The sequence below is a fragment of the Oncorhynchus kisutch genome, linkage group LG1, assembly GCF_002021735.2.
Source record: "Oncorhynchus kisutch isolate 150728-3 linkage group LG1, Okis_V2, whole genome shotgun sequence".
Taxonomy (NCBI): Eukaryota; Metazoa; Chordata; class Actinopteri; order Salmoniformes; family Salmonidae; genus Oncorhynchus; species Oncorhynchus kisutch.
This window is the reverse complement of record NC_034174.2, coordinates 18,979,066-18,999,856: the sequence shown is the minus strand read 5'-3', so window position 1 is coordinate 18,999,856 and position 20,791 is coordinate 18,979,066. Positions and strand designations below refer to the sequence as shown.

Genomic DNA, 20,791 nt, shown 5'->3' with positions numbered 1-20,791 from the left:
TCCAAGCACACTCAAGGCTGTAATCGCTCCCAAAGGTGCTTCAACAAAGTACTGAGTAAAGGGTCTGAATACTTATGTAAATGTGATATTTCTGTTTTTTTTATTTGATAAATTAGCAAACATTTCTAAACACCTTTTTTTGCTGTGTCGTTATGGGGTGTAGATTGATGAGGGAAAAATGACTTAATACATTTTAGAATAAGGCTGTAACGTAACAAAATGGCAATGGGTCTGAATACTTTCCCGAAGGCACTGTATAGTGTATAACAGAAAAAACTGATAAGAGATACTTGTTAAAAACGTAATAAAACAAAACAATGTGTAAATGTTGGCTGCTTTTTACTTATGACAAACGGTCTTGACACACAGAACAAAGGTAGAAACTCACTGGGCACACACTGGTTGAGTCAACGTCATTTCCACATCATTTCAATGAAATTACGTTGAGCCAAAATGCCCAGTTGGAAATGTGCCCAGCGGGAAAGTTATTGAAAGCATTTGAAAACAGTATTATCCTGTCAATAATCATCTTCAAAGTCCATGGAACACTTTGTAAAGTATCTCTCAACCGCCCACAGGGGCCAAAAGGTCCTTCAGAAAGGCTTTACCTGTTTAATATTTACAAAATGTTGCCACATTGAACGAGGCAGAAATCTGTACCCCAATCGGTAGTGTCCTATTTACAGTACATTACACCCCAGGCCTGGCCTGTCCTGTCTGCCTCCTACACTGTGGTGACAGACAGGAGGGAGTTGTACACTCGCGTGCCGTCAGGCGACTTAGCACCGTGGGTCAAAAGTTCCTGGATAGTCATCCAATTGTCAAAGATTTTCTTGTTCCTCTTTTTCATCATCTTTTTGTGGCTCAGCTCAATGATATTGGGCTCCTTCTTGTCGTCATCCAGGCTGGCCTGTTCCTTCAGGCAGTCGGCGCGGCTCTGCTTCATGAACTCGCGGCGCTGTTTCTGCTCCTTGGCTCGCACCGCGTGCTGCTTCCTCTCCTCCTTGCTCCAGTATCGCCCGATCTTCAGCTCGCTGATAGCGTCGTCGTCTGTGGTCATGCCGCTGCGCTCCTCGCGGATACGCAGGGCGCGCTCCTTCAGCAGCTTGTCCCTGATGGGCCTCTTGGTGATGTAGCGCGTGCCATCGCTGCGGATCTTCACCTTCCACTCCTTCTTGGGCTCCAGCATGTCTCTGGGGGTCACAGGGTCACCGCGGCTGACCAGACTGACCAGGCTCATTTGGCTCTGGGCATACTCCACGGCAGACTTCTGCTGGATCAGCTGCATGTAGCTCTGGTAGTGCTGGGCATGGGCCGGGATGTGGGCGTGTTTGTACAGGGAGCGGGGCTGGGCCAGCTTGTGAGTAGACTCTCCCAGCTTACGCTCCTTCTCCTCCACCTGCAGGTCACACTCAGACTCCTTAGAGGAGGAGGGCCTGATTCTGCTGGGGCCATCGGCCTCATGGACAGGAGACAGCAGGGGCTTGAGGATCCTGTTGTTGAGCCCTGCGCTGCTGTAGGCCCCGGCCTCGCCCTGGTTCTCTTCCCCCCTTCGGAGGGAGTTGTCTGGGGACAGCTCCAGGGTGAGGGGGGTGCTGCGGCAGCTCTCTCCAGTGTTGTAGGCGCTGGAGCTGTCCTTGTCCGACTTCTCGGGCAGTTCATTAATGTCAGAGAGCTCGTGGCGGCGCGCATCGATGCTGGTGTTGTAGTTGCGGAAGCCGCTGTTGTGCAGCATCCACGACTCACGGTACTGCTCCCTTAGCTGCTGCATCTTGTGGGCCCGGACGATGTTGAGACATTCAAGCTCAATGCTGTGCAGCTCCTCGTTCAGCAGCTCCAGCTCCTTGTCCACCCCCTCTTCGGCCCTTCCGGCCCTGGCACTCTGGCAGTACAGGCCATGGGGGCCCCCCACACTCCTCACCTGGCACTTCAGCTCCAGGAGCTCTCGGAAGCGCTCACACTCATCGGCAGGGATACCCAGGAAGTCAGCATGGTCGTAGTCTGCAGAGATGAAGGACTCACTGCTGAAAGGCAGTTCAGTGCTGCCCACGGTGTCCTGGCTGTAGGTCAGCTTCCTGCGGCTGCAGCTGCCCAGTGTGTTGGAGGCTGTAGTCTGGTCATCCCCCAGGTTCTCCTGCTCAGAGCTCTCGTCGTTGCGTGTGCTCTCGTCGGTGCGCGTGCTCTCGTCGGTGCGGCCAACCCCACTATCCTTCTCGTGGTGGTTGGACAACAGGGTGGCTGTGTCTGTTGTTCCACCATCCTCCTCATGCTTCTTCTGCAACACCAGACAATAGGATTAACAATTGAATCACCTTTTAACACACATTATTAGTTTTCTCTGTACTTATCATTGACTATGTGAACCTACCCACATCACTGCTACTACATTTCAGTATGTAGAGTACTGTGGGCCATTATGGCAACTGAGCATATGTTACCCTGTATGGAATTGGCTCATCTTCAGCAACATGCAGGTGAGCATATGTGAATCTATGATTGATCGAGCCATCTTGTTGACTCATGCTGTGTGTACTGTGTGTGTCTACAGTGCTGAGGGGCTCTATGCTGGCTGCTGTACCGTACCTGCTGCAGCATGCTGGCGGTGAACTGCATGGCCTGGTGGTGCTGCTGCTCCAGCATGTCCATGTGGAGGTCATCCAGGAAGTCATTCCTGTCGTCATCCATCCAACCCTCATCCAGCTAGGACACAGGGGACAGGAGGGAGAGGGAGGAGGATGTTAGTCTCTTCCAATTAAGGCTACAGTACAACTCAGGAAACATACTAATTAATAGAGTTTATACATGCCTAGTACTAGAGAGGGGTCTAGGAGGTGGGTGGTGAGATTACCTGGATCTCTGGTCTGGCTACCAGTAGGCACACATTCTGATTCTCCTCACTGGTCAACAAAGCCACAGCATCCTCTCGGTTCTGGATCTCAATTCCATTGATCTAAATGGAGAAGTAGAGGAATGGAATCAGAGCTGGGCTGTGAAATGGTCATGCACAATATATTATTATAAAGTTCCTTGTAAGTATTGAGAATGTTCATCCTTACCTGGATAATTCTATCTCCCTCTCTGATCCTGCCATCCTTTGCAGCGATGCTGTTTGGGTCAATCTAAAGAAATAACACAGAGCATGTTTTCATTTCAAGCAGACTTTCAGTCACAGAGGAAAGACACAGCATAAAGAAAATACAGTTCTTATCTGCAGGTTTTGATATATGTTCTTAATTCAGAGGTGTACTGTCTGTTACTTTAGTGACCATAAGATGATACATGAAGTTCTATCCAACCACCACCCATTATTCCTGCTTCTTCTTTACATCCTAACCGTGACAACAGTATACCAGGGAGGGGGAACCAAGGGGAAAGGGCTTGTCTCTTTTCTTTCAAAAATGATGTCTGTATCTGGCCATGCCTGCTGATGTGCTACATACCTCACTGACATAGATCCCAGTCTCGTCCTCATCATCAGTCCTGTAGCAGACAGTCAAACCAAGCTTGTCCTGGATGTTGGTTCTGTACAAATCCACTTCCTGCAACAAGGCAAAAACAAAAACATTTAAATCACAGATCTCTCTCTCTCAATGTGTGGAGTGGAGTTCCATGGTTACTGTTGTTTTATTATACACCCAGCAGTATATTGAGTTCAACATAGGTCCATGAACACACAATGATCCATCCATCACAATAATGGCTCCTTCAAGACGATGCCCTGTATCTCTTGGAGACAGTGACAGGATGAACGATGATCCAATGGTTTGCAGCTGAGCAGTATCCCATTTGTCACTAGTCAACACCTGTAATCTGTGAGATACAGACCCTGATACTAGCTGTCCTATGCCTCTGGGTCAGGGGGTTAGAGAGGGTTAACCGCCCAACGCAACTGTTCTCTACCACGGCAGCTGACTATTGAAATCCCCCCTAATCTCCAAAACAGAACATGCAGAATACTCTGTGGTTTCAGACGGGGTTTAAACAAAACAATTGAAGGATTTCCATAAACACACGAACAAAGAGTAAAGTGTGTTATTTTCCTGTTACAGTACAATATCCCTTTAAAATGACCTTTCATCTGAACTGATGGCCAGACCTCATTCACACCTCTGTTGTGGAACTACATCATAAGCCGTTTAAATGTAGCATAACATCATTATGCAAATGTTTTAGCACCAGCATTCCAGTGAAAGGACCTATAAATACCAGGGCAGAGGGGACTGAGACAGAAACCCTTCATAACAACTCAACCGAGTATCAACCGACGCATCTTATAGTACTGCAGTAGAAAGGAAGACAGGGAGAATATCCGCCATGGACTAAACTAAGGTCCAACAGAGGTAGTCCACTGGATCCTTTGTCATTGTCCACAGCATTGAGATCAGTGGCTCTGAGCTGGAAGGCTTCACCAGATAGACTTTGGGTCTATGACAGGGTCAGAGCAGGTCTGTCTGCTGTGCATCTGTCCTTGGCTTGGACAGCATGAACTTCACCTCTCTCTCCGCTCTCTGGCTTCATGTGGTGATAGGTTATTAATGTACTACACTGGTGGGGAGGAGAGAAGGGGAGCAGTGGTCAGAGGAGGAGCACCCAGAGACCTTGGAGTCTTCATCCCACCATTGTAAATCACTCTGGTTCCTATTATCAGTGCCATCTACAGTAATTCTCCTCAGTGCATAAGCCTTTTTGAGCGCCCCCCTCCAATGCAAAGGAACATTAGGCATTGTCACAAAATAAGTAATGATGTCACCATTTCACATCTGCTGTAATATGGAGCAAACAAGTCACTCGATTCCTGTCTGGCCTACATACTCAAGTGTCATTACGGGACTAGAATGGGCACAGGTCATCAAAAACAGTGATATATTGGGAGAATGGGCATTAGTTATTTTATTTATATTTTGTTATTTCACCTTTATTTAACTAGGTAGGCTAGTTGAGAACACCTTTATTTAACTAGGTAGGCTAGTTGAGAACACCTTTATTTAACCAGGTAGGCTAGTTGAGAACACCTTTATTTAACCAGGTAGGCTAGTTGAGAACAAGTTCTCATTTACAACTGCCACCTGGCCAAGATAAAGCAAAGCAGTTTGACACATTCAACAACACAGAGTTACACATGGAATAAACAAATGTACAGTCAATAACATAACATAAAAATCTATGTACAGTGTGTGCAAATGTAGTAAGATTACGGAGATAAAAAAATAGGCCATAGTGGCGAAATAATTACAATTTAGCATTAACACTGGAGTGATAGATGTGCAGATGATGATGTGCAAGTAAAGATACTGGGGTGCAAAAGAGCAAAAAAATAAATAACAATTTGGGGATGAGGTAGTTGGGTGTACTATTTACAGATGGGCTGTATACAGTCGTGGCCAAAAGTTTTGAGAATTACACAAATATTAATTTCCACAAAGTTTGCTGCTTCACGGTTTTAAGTTCCTCGGCGTACACATCACGGACAAACTGAATTGGTCCACCCACACAGACAGCGTCGTGAAGAAGGCGCAGCAGCGCCTCTTCAACCTCAGGAGGTTGAAGAAATTTGGCTTGTCACCAAAAGCACTCACAAACTTCTACAGATGCACAATCGAGAGCATCCTAGCGGGCTGTATCACTGCCTGGTACGGCAACTGCTCCGCCCACAACCTTAAGGCTCTCCAGAGGGTAGTGAGGTCTGCACAACGCATCACCGGGGGCAAACTACCTGCCCTCCAGGACACCTACACCACCCGATGTCACAGGAAGGCCATAAAGATCATCAAGGACAACAACCACCCGAGCCACTGCCTGTACACCCCGCTATCATCCAGAAGGCGAGGTCCGTACAGATGCATCAAAGCAGGGACCGAGAGACTGAAAAACAGCTTCTATCTCAAGGCCATCAGACTGTTAAACAGACACCACTAACATTGAGTGGCTGCTGCAAACACACTGACTCAACTCCAGCCACTAAAATATATCACTAGCCACTTTAAACAATGCTACTTAATATAATGTTTACATACCCTACATTACCCATCTCAAATGTATATGTATATACATTTGAGTCGCTGGTGTGCGATGAGACAAGGACATCCCTACCGACCAAGCCCTCCCCAACCAGGACGAAAGCACCCCCACAACATGATGCTGCCACCCCCGTGCTTCACAGTTGGGATGGTGTTCTTCGGCTTGCAAGCCTCCCCCTTTTCCCCAAAACATAACGATGGTCATTATGGCCAAACAGTTCTATTTTTGTTTCATCAGACCAGAGGACATTTCTCCAAAAAGTATGATCTTTGTCCCCATGTGCAGTTACAACCTGTAGTCTGGCTTTTTATGACGGTTTTGGGGCAGTGGCTTCTTCCTTGCTGAGCGGCCTTTCAGGTTATGTCGATATAGGACTCGTTTTACAGAATGCATCTCCTCCTATGACGGCTGCGTGGTCCCATGGTGTTTATACTTGCGTACCATTGATGAACGTGGTACCTTCAGGCGTTTGGAAATTGCTGCCAAGGATGTTGTTCTATGAGTTCTACAATTTTTTTCTGAGGTCTTGGCTGATTTTCTTTTGATTTTCCCATGATGTCAAACAAAGACACACTGAGTTTGAAGGTAGGTCTTGAAATACATCCACAGGTACACCTCCAATTGACTCAAATGATGCAAATTAGCCTATCAGAAGCTTCTAAAGCCATGACATAATTTTCTGGAATTAAACTTCTGACCCATTGGAATTGTGATACAGTGAATTATAAGTGAAATAATCTGTCCGTAAACAATTGTTGGAAAAATGACTTGTGTCATGCACAAAGTAGATGTCCAAACCGACTTGCCAAAACTATAGTTTGTTAACAAGAAATTTCTGGAGTGGTTAATAAACGAGTTTTAATGACTCCAACCTAAGTGTATGTAAACCTCTGACTTCAACTTTATCTTCATTGAGAAGGTGAGAGGGAGAGAAGGAGTGGAGAGGGGGAGACAGAAGGAGAAGAAGAGAGGGTGAGATGGGTAGAGAGGAGGAGAGGGTGAGAAGAAGAGGGTGAGATGGGTAGAGAGGAGTAGAGGGTGAGAAGAAGAGGAGGAGAGGGGGAGAAGAAGAGAGTGGGAGAAGATGAGAGGGTGAGATGGGTAGAGAGGAGGAGAGGGTGAGAAGAAGAGGGTGAGATGGGTAGAGAGGGGGAGAAGAAGAGAGGGGGAGAAGATGAGAGGGTGAGATGGGTAGAGAGGAGGAGAGGGGGAGAAGAAGAGAGGGGGAGAAGATGAGAGGGTGAGATGGGTAGAGAGGAGGAGAAAGGTAGATGGTGAGAGGGAGAAAAAGAGAAGGTAGTCGTCTGTCTGTTACCTCATATTCCAGCTCCTCTCGATCCATCTCCTGCTGCATGCCCTCTAGGAAATCATTGGGGTCAAAGTACTCGTGCCCAGGGGAATGCCTATGAAAGTAATTCAACACAATAAAGATAGTTATATAGGAAATAGACCGACCTACAGAAACTAATAACACTATTGTTCTTACAGATTACAAGGCCTGTCATTATTAATCTGTTACTACAGTGTTTCAGTTAGATCTTATTACATTGCTAAATTTGAAATTACTTGAGAATGGAAAACAACTGCCCACATTATTTTGTAAGAGTGGAATCTTAAATTAAGTTTTAAGAAGTGTCTTTGGCCTGAGGTTAATCAGAAATTAAAATGTTCTGTTTTTAATTTGACTAAAATCAATTAAAATAATAATGATTGACGATTAAAGAGCAGCTGTTCCTACCGATAATGAGTTACACACATAGACTGTGAGATCGGGGCCACGCATAGACTGTGAGCTCTGGGCCACGCATAGACTGTGAGCTCCGGGTCACGCATAGACTGTGAGCTCTGGGCCACACATAGACTGTGAGCTCTGGGCCACGCATAGACTGTGAGCTCTGGGCCACGCATAGACTGTGAGCTCTGGGCCACGCATAGACTGTGAGCTCTGGGCCACGCATAGACTGTGAGCTCTGGGCCACGCATAGACTGTGAGCTCTGGGCCACACATAGACTGTGAGCTCTGGGCCACGCATAGACTGAGCTCCGGACCACGCATAGACTGTGAGCTCCGGGCCACACATAGACTGTGAGCTCTGGGCCACGCATAGACTGTGAGCTCTGGGCCACACATAGACTGTGAGCTCTGGGCCACGCATAGACTGAGCTCTGGACCACGCATAGACTGTGAGCTCCGGGCCACACATAGACTGTGAGCTCCGGACCACATATAGACTGTGAGCTCCGGACCACATATAGACTGTGAGCTCCGGGCCACACATAGACTGTGAGCTCTGGGCCACGCATAGACTGTGAGCTCTGGGCCACGCATAGACTGTGAACTCCGGGTCACGCATAGACTGTGAGCTCTGGGCCACAGCTCCAGGCCACACGTAGACTGTGAGCTCTGGGCCACGCATAGACTGTGAGCTCTGGGCCACGCATAGACTGTGAGCTCTGGGCTACGCATAGACTGTGAGCTCTGGGCCACGCATAGACTGTGAGCTCTGGGCCACGCATAGACTGTGAGCTCTGGGCCACACATAGACTGTGAGCTCTGGGCCACGCATAGACTGAGCTCCGGGCCACGCATAGACTGAGCTCCGGACCACGCATAGACTGTGAGCTCCGGGCCACACATAGACTGTGAGCTCCGGACCACATATAGACTGTGAGCTCCGGACCACATATAGACTGTGAGCTCCGGGCCACACATAGACTGTGAGCTCTGGGCCACACATAGACTGTGAGCTCTGGGCCACACATAGACTGTGAGCTCTGGGCCACACATAGACTGTGAGCTCTGGGCCACGCATAGACTGTGAGCTCTGGGCCACGCATAGACTGTGAGCTCTAGGCCACGCATAGACTGTGAGCTCTGGGCCACGCATAGACTGTGAGCTCTGGGCCACGCATAGACTGTGAGCTCTGGGCCACACATAGACTGTGAGCTCTGGGCCACGCATAGACTGAGCTCCGGACCACGCATAGACTGTGAGCTCCGGGCCACACATAGACTGTGAGCTCTGGGCCACGCATAGACTGTGAGCTCTGGGCCACACATAGACTGTGAGCTCTGGGCCACGCATAGACTGAGCTCTGGACCACGCATAGACTGTGAGCTCCGGGCCACACATAGACTGTGAGCTCCGGACCACATATAGACTGTGAGCTCCGGACCACATATAGACTGTGAGCTCCGGGCCACACATAGACTGTGAGCTCTGGGCCACGCATAGACTGTGAGCTCTGGGCCACGCATAGACTGTGAACTCCGGGTCACGCATAGACTGTGAGCTCTGGGCCACAGCTCCAGGCCACACGTAGACTGTGAGCTCTGGGCCACGCATAGACTGTGAGCTCTGGGCCACGCATAGACTGTGAGCTCTGGGCTACGCATAGACTGTGAGCTCTGGGCCACGCATAGACTGTGAGCTCTGGGCCACGCATAGACTGTGAGCTCTGGGCCACACATAGACTGTGAGCTCTGGGCCACGCATAGACTGAGCTCCGGGCCACGCATAGACTGAGCTCCGGACCACGCATAGACTGTGAGCTCCGGGCCACACATAGACTGTGAGCTCCGGACCACATATAGACTGTGAGCTCCGGACCACATATAGACTGTGAGCTCCGGGCCACACATAGACTGTGAGCTCTGGGCCACACATAGACTGTGAGCTCTGGGCCACACATAGACTGTGAGCTCTGGGCCACACAAACACACAGCTAGTGGACGACAGACAGGTAGTAATTCAATATGCTAACACAAATTAACAAGGCCATCTTCATTTAAGCAGGACCTGATATGTCACTAAGTGACAGCTGTAACATTCACATGAACTTCAGTTAGAAGGTTCTGTTTTAATGAACTGGCAAAGTGACACTGTATCCAAATATCTTTCCTTTACCTGAGCCTTTTCTTTACTGACCGGGTAAGTTTTCAACAACATTATTTTGCCTATCAAGTCCTTTTCCAATCATTGACCATGAATGGACAAAAAAATAAAGAAAGGAATCATCTTGTCTTTTAACCCCGTCCCTCCCCTTAACTCTATCCCAGCAGATAGGACAGTGTACTGTAACTCACTCCTCAGGCATTAGGTATTGCTCCAGCACAGCCACGGTGGGGGTGGTGGCAGGTAGCTTGGTGAGGGCCATGATGTGTTCAAAGGTGATGTCTGTCTGGGTGCTGATGTCTACCACCTCGGTGTCTGAGGCAGGGATGGAGGGTTTGGGGCGGGGGGCCCGGCGAAGCACATGGACCATGATGGGCTCCTTGGCCGTACGGAAGACCTCCACTGCCTGGTCATGGGTGGCCTTGGACAGGTCCTTCCCATTCACCTGCACACACAGATGAGACAGGATATGGTTAACTATAGAAGAACAGCGTTAGGTGTCTGGATTTGACTTTGAAAAGTATTTCTTTTTTCAGTGGCTAAATGACAGTTTGCTTGTACACAGCACACTGTTGTAACACACACACAGAGAGTAAATGAGGGGATGAGACATACTTAAATTACACTATTAATCTCTCTCTATTGCTTCCCCCATCTCTCATGTTCACAAGCTGGGGTTTATTGTAAGTAGATGGATACAGTACATCCCCAAGATGATACAAAATCCCTCCTCATGCTACATAAGCCCTGATATCATCATATTGTAGATGATTACACCATCAGATCACTGGATCTGTGTCTGTGGATTTCCACAAAACTCCAGGAGGAGAGTATTCCGGTTTGACAGTTGCGTGTGATAACGTATTACTGCCTCAGTCTGTTTGACAGGGTCACAGCATGACCAAGCAGCATAGGACGTTAATTAGGACTGAGCCTCTCTTTAATTAATCAAGAAGAAGAACCTGACCTCCACTCAGAGATTAGCTGCTATGCCAGGCTGCTGCAGTGTGTTAACCTGGGGAGATTATTTTGAGAAGCAGGTCAGACTGCAGTGTCACACAGAAGAAGCTAGTTAAATTGGGATGAGCCACTAAAGTCAATCCCCTCTGCCTTCTCAATCCTTATAATGAAGAGGATGTGTCATTATATCTCATTAGGGATTTACTGTTTGTTATACATGCATTGTTTAGGTAGTTACATAATAGTCAAAACAGTATAGGACAATATTATTTCATTAAAACGTGTAGTTTTTACGTGACAAAACATGACAAAGAAAAAGCACTGAGAACTGTGTAGCCTACCTGTTCACCAGAGCAAAAATCCTAGACCAAACCCTAACCCCCAAAAAGAACAGCCAAAACAACAAAACACGAGTGAGCTTCATTAAGATGTCAGGAAGAAAAGACAGCACCACACGAGATGGGTTGTCCTCCTGCTAGCAGTGCTGCACAGCACCCTGGGTCAGCAGCCTGCCTCTCTTCTCGGCTTATCAGGCCTCTCCCAGAGCCTTCGCCAGTTCCACTCTCAAATTCCGCAGCATTTGGAATTTGTTTGCTTGTGATTCCTGGACGTGTGAAACCTTTGATAGGATCTGAGCCCGGGGGCTCTTCTCGTTTCAGTGGCTGGCCACGCTCTCCTCTCCCCCTGCGTGCTCTTCACAAACACAGGCCAGGGCCAAGATAGCCCACTGTGGGCTCACTGAGAAGACTGATGTCCAGGTGTATACCTCTGGAGCTCATTAGACATGTTCTCTCTCTCTGGATACATTTTCTGAAAAGCGTGGAATTGGTTGAAACTGTTACTGTTTCCTCTTGCCATATTTGTCTCATTCTAATTGACAGCAGAAGTTCAGGCTTAACTGGGAGGCTGTAGAACAGGGACAGCAGCAATGTCAACCCTGTCCCTGTGACTTAATTATGTGTGCCATCCTGGATTCTGATTCCAGTCTGGTTGTGCTTGTATCTAATACCTATTATAATAGCCAAATTTGCCAACCTTCTATGGTAAATTGCCATGTGCTCTGTGGTAATACTTAGAATGTGCTCCATGCTAAGACATCACCACAGAGCACTGAGATGTGAGTGTGTGTGTGTGTGTGTGTGTGTGTGTGTGTGTGTGTGTGTGTGTGTGTGTGTGTGTGTGTGTGTGTGTGTGTGTGTGTGTGTGTGTGTGTGTGTGTGTGTGTGTGTGTGTGTGTGTGTGTGTGTGTGTGTGTGTGTGTGTGTGTGTGTAAGGAGGAGGAGGGGACATTGTGCACTTCAACTTTGAAGAGGTTATGTGCTCACTAATAACCAGAGAGGATTAACGCTAATCCCAGCCTAGAGGATAATTGGATCATCTCAAATGAGTTCAATTTCCACTTCGTCTCCAACGTCACAATTTGGCCAAAAGTAATAACTTCCATTTACAATTTGCATTTAATAATTGAGAGAAAATGGAATGAGAAGAGATGTGCCGAATCATTACGAAATTGAAATAATAAAAAAAATATTAATGTGAGGACGAGTGCTGAGAGGCTTTGGAGACGTTTGGCAAACACACACAGGCTATAAACAAAAAAGTAAAAACAAAGTTCCGCTGTCACCGCTTTCTCTGTCTCTCTCTGTTCATTTCTCTGGGTTAGCAGAGTCTTGTCTGTGTGGCCGTCCCTTTCCCAGACAGGCCTGTTTGCCCTGTAATCCCAGTTGTCCTTGAAGGCAGCGACCCGGAGACAAAGCCAGGCCCCTCCAGGAGAGCTGGAGCATTCTGCATAATAATACACCTCTGAGATGGCATGACACAGCAGACTAAATGTTCTGGATTTTATCATTGGCCATAAAATGAGTTGAATGTTGGACCTCAGACATGTGATAGAGATGTCTGTCTGTGTCTCGTCCTGGAGGTAATGAGGAACACAAATGAACAGCCCAGCCCAGCCACCCTCCCTTAAACTTACTCACCCCCAAACAACCATGGAATGCAAATAAATCCAGATTGAGACGTTAGCATGAAGGCAGCAGGTGTGTGTGTAGTGTGTGTGTGTGTGTGTGTGTGTATATCAGCCTCTCCCTGATTGCTGACCTGCTGCCAAATAGGCATATCTGTCAATTTGTGAGAAAAGTAACTTTCATTCTAGCCCAATACTGTAGCTGTGGGCTGTAGCTGTGGGCTGTAGCTGTGGGCTGTAGCTGTGGGCTGTAGCTGTGGGCTGCCTTAAGAGAACTCAAGTCATGTGGAAGAAACGTCAACAGCACCAAGTGGAGGTGTAGAACTTTGAGTATAATTGATGAAAATATTATATTGAAAAGGCTTTACGGAAACTACAGATTTGAGCCAAGGCATACAATGCAACATGTTAGACTTGTCTCTTATATAGTTGTTCATGCTCCAACTAATCTTTCTTAATTAAAGAAGAGTACATCATTAAAGAAGGACTGTTTCTTTTCCTTTAAGCGATGCAGCCAGTGAGGTGAATGGAGTGGAAATGGCCAGGTAAAGACGGTACCTTTCAACAGTGGGTAGGCAGGAGAGCCCTGGAAACCTCTGTTTATATAGACACTTGTTCAGAAGGGACCATGAGTGGCGCTCACTTCTCTCTCTAAAGTCTTTATGGTTCAATACACCTCTTAAGAAAATTCTTCAAAGTCTGAATTTATTTGAACAGAGAGAGGAAGGGCTGACGTGATAGAGAGAGTGGAGGGAGGCTTGACGGCTTAGTTTCAGGGGGCCTATAGCTGCTTGAGTGGCAGTGGAAGTGTTTTCTCAATGTGGGTTAATTCAGTTCCCAACTACAGTTAATCCCTTCTTTCATTTCACGTTTAAAAATGTTCAACAAAAAAGCAGTACGGCTTGGTGAGCTTGTTCATGGTCTCATTCTGAGTGTGTGTGGCTTGTGTGGGTTTTACTCTTTTGACTGACTGTGGGGAAAGTCTTTACATTTCTGAGTTAAAAACTCAGCAGTCTTTATTTACTGCAGCAGGCAGGTTTACAGAGGATTACAGAACAAATAGAAAGAAACTAATTCCGCTAATAAGCATGGCAGGCTGAAAAAGACACTACTGATTACTTTCTCCTAATCTGATATAAGCATGGGATATACTGTTATCCATAGTAGATCAATAAAATACCCAGAATCACTTCCTTTAGGCATTCTGCTGCTTTCCTCTTAATGAGCTCAACGTAAGGTGCTAATCAAGAAGGGCTTTCCTTGTTTCCCACACTGATGGAACAAGCACCTTTTACTTACAATTGGAACAACGGTTTTAACTGAGATGACTGAGAATTGCTCTGAACCAGGCTGTGCTGTGTGACATTGGTTTACACTGGTCAGGATAGAACATCTGGCCATGAGGTCGAGTCTGTGTGTTATCCTCATGGATAACATGAGGATGGGAGTGGAGTGTGTCTGCTGGCAGTATACCACAGCAGTCTCCGACTCTGTCTGCCTCTATCTGTTGCTGCACAGTGAAGCAGGAGATGGAAACAAAAGGGGAGTGAGGGATTGACCCAGTGGGGTAGTAATCACTGGCAGTGGGGCTGGGACCCAGGGCTCTGTCACCCTTCACTATCTCCCTCTGCTGGCCCACAGTCACCAATCCCACCAGCTGCCCAGCAGCAGCACACACAGGCTCATTTCTCCACACACCCCCTGTGAGGACTGACAGCGGATCATATTTTACTCCAGCAGGCAGCATCTCCTGTTAGCTCTACCATCCTTTACCCAGGACGGCTTCATGTCAGATGATATAGTAGTACACTCAGAGAAACAGCTGCTGTGTGTGTAACCCATGCCTTCCTCTCTCAATCATCTCAGAAAGCCAGAACACAAACTACAAACATACCCAATCAAAATAAACTTGTCTGTTTAAACGACAGTGACTAATGGCATCAAGCCGTATCCTGCAGGGATCGCAGCAGGGCTACAGGAGCCACCTGGGGCATCCTCATCTCCACACAGGGAATTAAAGCTCTGGGTCCCAGGTGGCCCCCACAGTAAAAGGAAGAACAAAAACACACAATAAATGAAAATAAGAACATGAGGGTCAGTTCCAATATCATACTTACAATGTGCAGGGATACTGGAGTTATAGAGATATATATGTTTTAGGGTAAGGTGACTAGGCATCAGGATATACACTACATGACCAAAAGTATGTGGACATCTGCTCGCCGAACATCTCATTCCAAAATCATGGGTATCAATATGGCGTTGGTCCCCCCTTTGCTGCTATAACAGCCTCCACTCTTCTGAGAAGGCTTTCCACTAGATGTTGGTACATTGCTGCAAAGACTTGCTTCCAATCAGCGACAAGAGCATTAGTGAGGTCGGCCACTGATGTTAGGCGATTATGCCAGGCTTGCAGTTGGCATTCCAATTGCTCCCAAAGGTGTTCAATGGGTTGAGGTCAGGGCACTTTGCAGGCCAGTCAAGTTCTTCCACACCGATCTTGACAAATCATTTCTGTATGGACCTTGTTTTGTGCACTTGTGCACCTTGTTGAAACAGGAAAGGGCCTTCCCCAAACTGTTACCACAAAGTCGGAAGCACAGAATCGTCTAGATTATCATTGTATGCTGTAGCATTAAGATTTCCCTTCACTGGAACTAAGGGGCCTAGCCTGAAATATGAAAAACAACCCCAGACCAATATTACTCCTCCACCAAACTTTACAGTTGGCACTATGCATTGGGGTAGGTAGCGTTCTCCTGGCATCCGACAAACCCAGACTCGTCCATCGGACTGCCAGATAGTGAAGCGTGATTCATCGCTCCAGAGAATGCGTTTCCACTGCTCCAGAGTCCAATGGCGGCGAGATTTACACCACTCCCACCGATGCTTGGCATTGCGTATGGTCATCTATACTTGTGTGAGGCTGCTCAGCCATGAAAACCCATTTCATTAAGCTCCTGATGAACAGTTCTTGTGCTGACATTGCTTCCAGCGGCAGTTTGGAACTCGATACGGAGTGTTGCAACCGTGGACAGATGATTTTTATGCGCTACTCGCTTTAGTGGTTCCGTTCTGTGGGCTTGTGTAGCCTAACACTTAGTAGCTGAGCTGTTGTTGTTCCTAGATGTTTCCACTAAACAATAACAGCACTTACAGTTGACCGGGGCAGCTCTAGCAGGGCAGAAACTTGAAGAACTGACTTGTTGGAAAGGTGGTATCCTATGACGGTGCCACGTTGAAAGTCACTGAGCTCTATAGTAAGGCCATTCTGCTTGTCTACAGAGATTGCATGGCTATGTGTTCTATGTTATACACCTGTCAACAATGGGTGTGGCTGAAATATCTAAATTCACTAATTTGAAGGGGTGTCCACATACTTTTGTAGCAGCAGCATATATGATGATTGAATGCGAGTGTGTGTGCATGCATTTTATGTGTGTGTTGGAGTGTCAGTGTGCGTGAGTGTGTAGAGTTGTGTGCATAGAGACAGTGTGCATAGTGACATTTTTTAAAATAAATACAAGGGTCAACTCAGATAGTCCTTGTAGTCATTTTGTTAGCTATTTAGCAGTCTTATAGCTTTAGGATAGAAAATGTTCAGGAGCCTGGTGGTGTCAGACTTGATGCACCTGTACCACTTGCCATGCAGAGAGAACAGTCTATGGTTTGGGTGGCTGGAGTCTAACGATTTTCCGGGCCTTCCTTTCACACCGCCTGATATAGAGGTCCAGGATGGCAGGGAGCTTGACCCTAGTGATGTACTGGGTTGTCCTCACCACCCTCTGTAGCGCCATGCGATCAAGAGCGGTGCTGTTGCCATAGCAAGCAGTGATAAAGCCAGTCAAGATGCTCTCAATGGTGAAGCTGTAGAACTTTGGGGATCTGAGGGGCCCATGCAAATTTTTCAACTTCCTGAGGGGGAAGAGGCGCTGTCGAGCCTTCTTCACGACTGTATGTGTGGACCATTTAAAGTCCTTAGTGATTTGAACCCTGAGGAACTTTAAGGTCTCGATCCACTGCAGTTGATGTGGATGGGGGCGTGCTCGCCACCCTGTTTCTTGTAATCCACTATCAGCTCCTTGGTTTTACTGATGTTGAGGGAGAGGTTGTTTTCCCGGCACCACACTGCCAAGTCACTGACCTCCTCCCTGTAGGCTTTCTTAGGCCTGATCACACAACGTGTGGGGCCCCCGTGTTGAGCATTGCAGAGGAAGTCCAGGATCTAGTTGCAAAAGGAGGTGTTCAGTACTAGGGTCCTAAGCTTGGTGACAGATTTTGAGGGGACAATGGTGTTGAACACTTAAGCTGTAGTCAATGAACCGTATTCTCACATAGGTATTCCTCTTATCTAGGTGGGTGAGGGCAGTGTGGAGTGCAATTGAGATTGCGTCGTCTATGGGGTTGTATGCAAATTGGAGTGAGTCTAGGGTGTCTGGAACAATGGAGTTGATGTGTGCCATAACCAGCATTTCAAAGCACTTCATGATTACAGATGTGAGTGCTACAGGGCGGTAATCATTGTAGCATGAAGCCTTCGAGTTATTGGGAACAGGAATGATGGTAGTCATCTTAAAACATATGGTGAATACAGACTGGGACAAGGAGATGTTGAAAATGACCGTGAATATGCCTGCCAGCTGATCTGCGTGTGCTCTGAGAACGCGCCCTGGAATACCGTCAGGCCCCGTGGCCTTGCCAGTGATCACCCAGTCCTCTGGTTCGGTGGGTGTTATTGTTGATACATAAAATGTGTTGAATTCGTCTGGTAGAGAGGTATGGTTGGGCAGATCAAGGCTCCGTAATGGACTGTAGTAACTGCTGCCACAGCCACGGCCGTCGGAGCCTGTGTAATATCACCACACGTTTTATTCCTATATTGTCCTTTTGTTCGTTTTGATGACTCTGCAGAGATCCTAACGGGACTTGTTGTACTTGTTCCTGTCCTCAGCCGTTGCCTCAGGGTTGTCTGCGATAGCCCTGTGTGTGGTAGCCTTGTCAATGAGGGGCTCCTGGTGAATAGCAGCTCAGATACATAATGAGGAATAATGACCCTCTAGCAAAATGGCCCCCGCATCTTGGTGTGCTTTAATAAGTGCTTAAACCCCTCTCTCTGTCTGTTGAGATGGTTTATTCATGACAGTGTATTACAGACAGACACAGGGGACACATTGGGGTATTCACAGGGTAGGCCTAGAATGGTTCTCTCTTAATCATGTCATATCACTACCAACTACATTACCAGTCTCTGGGTTTGTACATAAGGCTCCAATGAAAGAGATGTGTAACTGTAAATGAACAGTTACCATCCACAGTGCAGGAATGGGTTTTGTTTTGAGAAACAAATGCAAACAGAAGTACACAAGCCCATTTACTTGATAGCAAGAGGTGTAGCTACCAAATGCATTACAACGATTCTGAATAGTTTTTGGCACTACAATGGGTGATTGTTTTGAACAAGACAATATACATGTAGTAGCTGAGCAGAAAGGTGGCTTATATTGTTCATCTCTCTGGGTGTTTCTGTCCACATACAGAATCACGCAGTTGAGGAAATATTATATCTTCATAAAAGGAACCGTCCCACCTGTGTCTGTCTATTTGTCTTCCCACACTGTAATCTGTGACCCAATATGGGTCCAAATTATGTCTTTCTATTTCAGGATACTGCCGGGCCTTTGTGGCAAATGTAATAATCTTCATGTCATTGTTATAACCTCCAGTATTGTATTTCTATCGGCCTGGTAGAGTGCAGCCAGAGACCACATTGTGTCATTCCAGAGAGTAAATGAAGAATAACGATTCACAATAACCACTAAGAAAGCAGCAAAACATGACCAACCATCTACTGTACAAGTACGCCATACTGAGAGTTCAAACTGCTATGATACTGTCTATCAGTTGTTTTTCCATGTCTGACACTATGGGTACATTTACACCTTCTTCTTCTTCGCAGTGTTATAGTGATTGGCAATAAATTCTCTCTCTGTCTTTAGTGCATTGCATAACTTGTTTCAGAGTGTGTTTGTGGTTTGTGCTGTTATATCTACATATGGTGTCTGTGCTCCTCAGTGCCATCCTCAGGCTTGACGGAGGAACGGGGGACATGGGCTGGTGCGAGGAGGAGCGCTCCCCTGTGGCTGCTTGCCACCTGCTACAGTGTTGAACAGATGTGGAGGCACACCAGGGTGAACCTGCCTGTTATTAAACACAGTGTAGTGGGCTCCTCCAGCCATCCCATCAGCATAGCCCGCTTTGTCTCCCCACCCCGCCTCTGTCAAGCCTCATTACCAGGAGAGGGGGAGAGGGGGAGGAAGAGCGGGAGAGCCATCCTGGAGCTCCAGATGTCATGCTGCTTTAATGACAGGGGTCCTGACAGTGGGGGACAGAGCCATGTTGGACAAATATTTCATCTCATTCTCTTCTGTCCAGCTGAAGGAAGACATGCTTTAGTCTTTTTGGAACAAGTTCAATTTTCATATACTTTTGCTGAATATCAGAATATTTTGAAGTGATAAATATTGCCAACAAGGGGTCCAATAGTATCTCACAGCTGTCTCAGATCACAAATGCATGGAATCTGTTGGTGTCAATCTCTTTCTTTACTCAAACTCTCCCTCTATAACGAGCTGTAAAGACGACACAGTCAAGCAGCATTGGAAACGTTGATGAGGCCAACTCCCGTCTGGATCGGAGCTTGAATGGGGGGCTTGTGTTGGAGGTCTCATTAAGCCCTGGGTCTTCTATGAAACACAGACAGGCGCCAGGACCATTACAGGCCACTTGTGGAGAGATTAAGAGCCGTCGGTCAGACAGGACTGTCAGACAGTTTCCAGCTCCCTACTTTCACTGCCCTGACAAAAGCAGCAGAGCTTGCATCTCTGCATGGCACTTACCTTTCCAGCTGTGAGGCTTGAGCATGGGGTTCAGGCTGTTCTAGGGGTCAAGTTTACATAGAGGGGGGACTGAGACCCTCCCTCCCTCCCTCCCTCCCTCCCTCCCTCCCTCCCTCCCTCCCTCCCTCCCTCCCTCCCTCCCTCCCTCCCTCCCTCCCTCCCTCCCTCCCTCCCTCCCTCCCTCCCTCCCTCCCATACCTAGCCTGCCCTGCTCAAAGCTGTAATTATCTGTACTTCTTCTGCCTTCAGGCTGCCTTTCATGCTGCTTACTAATACTCTTTCCTAAACAGAGGCTTTTCAAAGGGTTTCTTCATTGAAATCAATGTCATAACTGATCTTCACATATTTGGCATAGTACAGAAGATTTTTTGTTAAGTAGATGGTTTAAAAGACATGACTCAAATATGATCTGTTAAGCCTTTTTTGTAGCATTTAGCTTATTGCGCTCAATTTCAAAAGAGTCAAAGAAAATGATTCAACAGGGATTTCTAAACCAACTTTGTTAAAATGTCAGTCTTAGTAGAGACGACACACCCACTAGACCGGAGATTCGTACCCATAACTAACTAGAAGGATAGCGATGCTGTCCCTGTCTGGGAGCAGTAGGTGTGCGTAAACAGTGAGAAATAGAGAGAGTAGCAGGGAGTGATGAGGATCAATAAAACCCAAGGGAGCTGTGTGTGTGTGTGTGTGTGTGTGTGTGTGTGTGTGTGTGTGTGTGTGTGTGTGTGTGTGTGTGTGTGTGTGTGTGTGTGTGTGTGTGTGTGTGTGTGTGTGTGTGTGTGTGTGTGTGTGTGTGTGTGTGTGTGTGTGGGCAGTGTGCCAGGCACCCTGATCTAGAGGATCTGTGTGTATTATCAGTAGATGAAACAAGCCTGCTGCCTGATCCCCCAATGTATCCCATCCTAGGTCTCCCTGACACAGACAACACAGAACACCCTGATCTCGGTCTTCAACCACAGCTCCAGCCCCATAGGATTAATTTAACAGGCATGAGGGCAAACACACACACACACACACCCTTTTGAACTCTCCCATAAGGTGGCCACATGGCA

At 47.2% G+C, this 20,791-nt stretch overlaps 1 protein-coding gene across 2 annotated transcripts in view; it reads right to left on the bottom strand.

Moving 5' to 3' along the window:
* Window positions 1-322: 322 nt before the first annotated feature.
* Window positions 323-20,791, bottom strand: part of LOC109898167 (E3 ubiquitin-protein ligase PDZRN3-B) — a 138,796-nt gene continuing 118,327 nt past the window's right edge. For both annotated transcript variants that reach the window (XM_020493014.2, XM_020493023.2), the window contains 7 exons: window positions 10,106-10,359; window positions 7,334-7,421; window positions 3,441-3,539; window positions 3,057-3,119; window positions 2,849-2,950; window positions 2,584-2,700; window positions 323-2,275 (listed from right to left, as the gene is read on the bottom strand). In XM_020493014.2, coding sequence (XP_020348603.1) covers window positions 725-2,275; window positions 2,584-2,700; window positions 2,849-2,950; window positions 3,057-3,119; window positions 3,441-3,539; window positions 7,334-7,421; window positions 10,106-10,359 — 2,274 coding nt within the window. In that variant the 3' untranslated portion in view covers window positions 323-724. The remainder of the gene's footprint in view (window positions 2,276-2,583; window positions 2,701-2,848; window positions 2,951-3,056; window positions 3,120-3,440; window positions 3,540-7,333; window positions 7,422-10,105; window positions 10,360-20,791) is intronic.